This window comes from Limulus polyphemus, unplaced genomic scaffold, assembly GCF_000517525.1.
Source record: "Limulus polyphemus unplaced genomic scaffold, Limulus_polyphemus-2.1.2 Scaffold11605, whole genome shotgun sequence".
Classification (NCBI taxonomy): domain Eukaryota; kingdom Metazoa; phylum Arthropoda; class Merostomata; order Xiphosura; family Limulidae; genus Limulus; species Limulus polyphemus.
Genome location: NW_013677215.1, coordinates 8715 through 11778, shown reverse-complemented (window position 1 = coordinate 11778; position 3064 = coordinate 8715). Strand labels below are relative to the sequence as shown.

The 3064-nt window shown below is 37.0% G+C and overlaps 1 protein-coding gene across 1 annotated transcript in view; it reads right to left on the bottom strand.

Annotated features, from left to right (window-relative positions):
• LOC111083851 (SCY1-like protein 2) overlaps window positions 1-2382 on the bottom strand; it is a gene marked incomplete at its 3' end in the record, with an annotated part of 3910 nt that extends 1528 nt beyond the window's left edge. The window contains exon 1 of the mRNA XM_022380554.1: window positions 2172-2382. Coding sequence (XP_022236262.1) covers window positions 2172-2345 — 174 coding nt within the window. The remainder of the gene's footprint in view (window positions 1-2171) is intronic.
• Window positions 2383-3064: the final 682 nt, after the last annotated feature.

Here is a 3064-nt window from a genome sequence, read left to right as displayed (position 1 = left end):
TAAAGTAACAACAAATATCCATTAAATCTATAAGTAACAAATACATATTAATTATTACTCAAATTATTATTTCAGTCGTTCTTAATGTATCAAGCGTCTATATGCAGAGAAAAGCCCTAAAACTATGGTTTTTATCATTAAATGAAGATATAACCTAGAGATGCTTTGCGGCATAACCAGGTTTCATTCGCCCGGGCCCCTGGGCAGTACCCCCCCCCCTGTCGGCAGGCCTGATAAAATCCCATATAATGTATTTAATTCAAAAACTTTTAAAACTATAATTAACAAAATTTAAAATGTTCGTTGTTTCTTTAGTAAAGTAGATAGTAAACCTAATTATTTCAACATTGGGAATTAGCTGGCGTATCCGTTCAACGCACGGGAGGGGGTGACATGGGGTAGTCAGGTTCGAACGCTAATATCCCACTGTTATTCCCCGAGGAGCTCTAAGAGTATATACTAGGTTTGGTGATAATTGGTCCAGTGATTCGCCAGTTATACACACACACACGCACATGCAGACTTTTGATAAAAATGGTTTAGATAAAATTTACTAACTTTGGGTTAAAAAGACATATTCGGGATCTATTTGTAACCAACAAAATCTTTAAACATTTGGGAACTACTAAGTAACCGTAGATGAATGTGACTTTTAGGTATAGCTTCTGAACGTCGTTTGTATTTCCAATTGTCACAATTTGTTGCAATTAATTACGTGCACAGAAACGCATCCCGGACAGAGGTAATTTCTGATGTACTGATGGACATGATACTGGGCTGTTTTAAGAAATTAAAAATATACTTTATCTCTTGGAAACAAAAGGGCAAAAGGTTTATATTCAGTGAAATGAACACGCTTTATCTCTTATTCGCTTCTACTAGCATCTGTTACTAGGACACACAGCATCTGTTACTATGATACACTGCATCTGTTACTATGATACACTGCATCTGTTATAAGGACACACAGCATCTGTTATTATGATACACTGCATCTGTTATTAGGACACACAGCATCTGTTACTATGATACACTGCATCTGTTACTATGATACACTGCATCTGTTATTAGGACACACAGCATCTGTTATTAGGACACACAGCATCTGTTATTAGGACACACAGCATCTGTTACTATGATACATTGCATCTGTTATTAGGACACACAGCATCTGTTACTATGATACATTGCATCTGTTATTAGGACACACAGCATCTGTTACTATGATACATTGCTTCTGTTACTAAGACACACAGCATCTGTTACTATGATACATTGCATCTGTTATTAGGACACACAGCATCTGTTACTATGATATACTGCATCTGTTACTATGATACACTGCATATGTTACTAGGGCACACAGCATCTGTTACTATGATATACTGCATCTGTTACTATGATACACTGCATATGTTACTAGGGCACACAGCATCTGTTACTATGATACATTGCATCTGTTACTAGGATACGCAGCATCAATTACTAAGGTATATTGCATCTGTTATTAGGACACACAGCATCTGTTACTATGATACATTGCATCTGTTACTAGGATACGCAGCATCAATTACTAAGGTATATTGCATCTGTTATTAGGACACACAGCATCTGTTACTATGATACACTGCATCTGTTATTAGGACACACAGCATCTGTTACTATGATATACTGCATCTGTTATTAGGACACACAGCATCTGTTACTATGACACACAGCATCTGTTATTAGGACACACAACATCTGTTACTATGATACACTGCATATGTTACTAGGGCACACAGCATCTGTTACTATGATACATTGCATCTGTTACTAGGATACGCAGCATCAATTACTAAGGTATATTGCATCTGTTACTAGGACACACAGCATCTGTTACTATGATACATTGCATCTGTTATTAGGACACACAGCATCTGTTACTATGATACACTGCATATGTTACTAGGGCACACAGCATCTGTTACTATGATACATTGCATCTGTTACTAGGATACGCAGCATCTGTTACTATGATACATTGCATCTGTTATTAGGACACACAGCATCTGTTACTATGATACACTGCATTTGTTACTAGGGCACACAGCATCTGTTACTACGAAACACTGTTTGCGTTGCTATGATACATCGCTTCTCTGACATTGTTTCTAAAACTTTCTACTTACCGACTGAATTAGGTTGGTATACTGAGCTATACTCAGATTTGCTTCAATAAGGGATCGTCCATTATTATAGACAGCACAAATAAGTAGGCCTAATGAGAACATGTCGCTTAGGGGAGAGCAGCTAGATGTTGCCTGAACTTCCGGAGCAGTGTAGTCCAAATCAGGTTGACCCATTTTCGGAACTTTGGAGGTGAAGGATTGACAAGGCACAGGACTCTGTTGAAAGAAAACAATATTTAATTTCTGTAGTGCACGTTGGTGTATAAAAGACATTTTAATGCTAGTAATAAACTAGCTTATAACACCAAGTTTGTTATTTTTCTTTAATTGGGCACTCAATTTGACAGCTTTTTCTTTTTTTGAAGCTTTATACTGTCAACTACAGTTTGTGTTTTGATGGAACGCTCCTGAAGAAGCTATAAAGCGAAACGGTGAGTGTGCAATTATAGAAAAATAACAAATCTATTGTTATAAGGTCATTTATTTCTAGTGTTAAAAGGCATAATATTGTTGTCAGAGTTACTTCGATGTTTCAGGTCATTCAAGTATTTGTCAAACCATAATGTAGTTGTCAGAGTTAGTCTGATATTTTAGGCCATTCAGAAATCTGCCACTGCAAACCTGATTGAAGTGCATGCTAGAAGTATAATATAAGTTTGGTTTTAATCATATCTTTAAACGGAAAGTTTTCTGTTTGTGTTACACTTGTTAGTAGCAAGTAGAATTGGTTGGTGTTGACGTTATGTTAGAAAACAGGATTCTAAAAACAAAATGCCAGCCGTTGCCTAGTGGTTAACCTTCTAGGCTGTGAGCTGAAGTCTGTGGTTCAAGCCGTTGCCTAGAGGTTAACCTTCTTGGCTGTGAACTGAAGTCTGAGTTTCGAGCTGTGATGC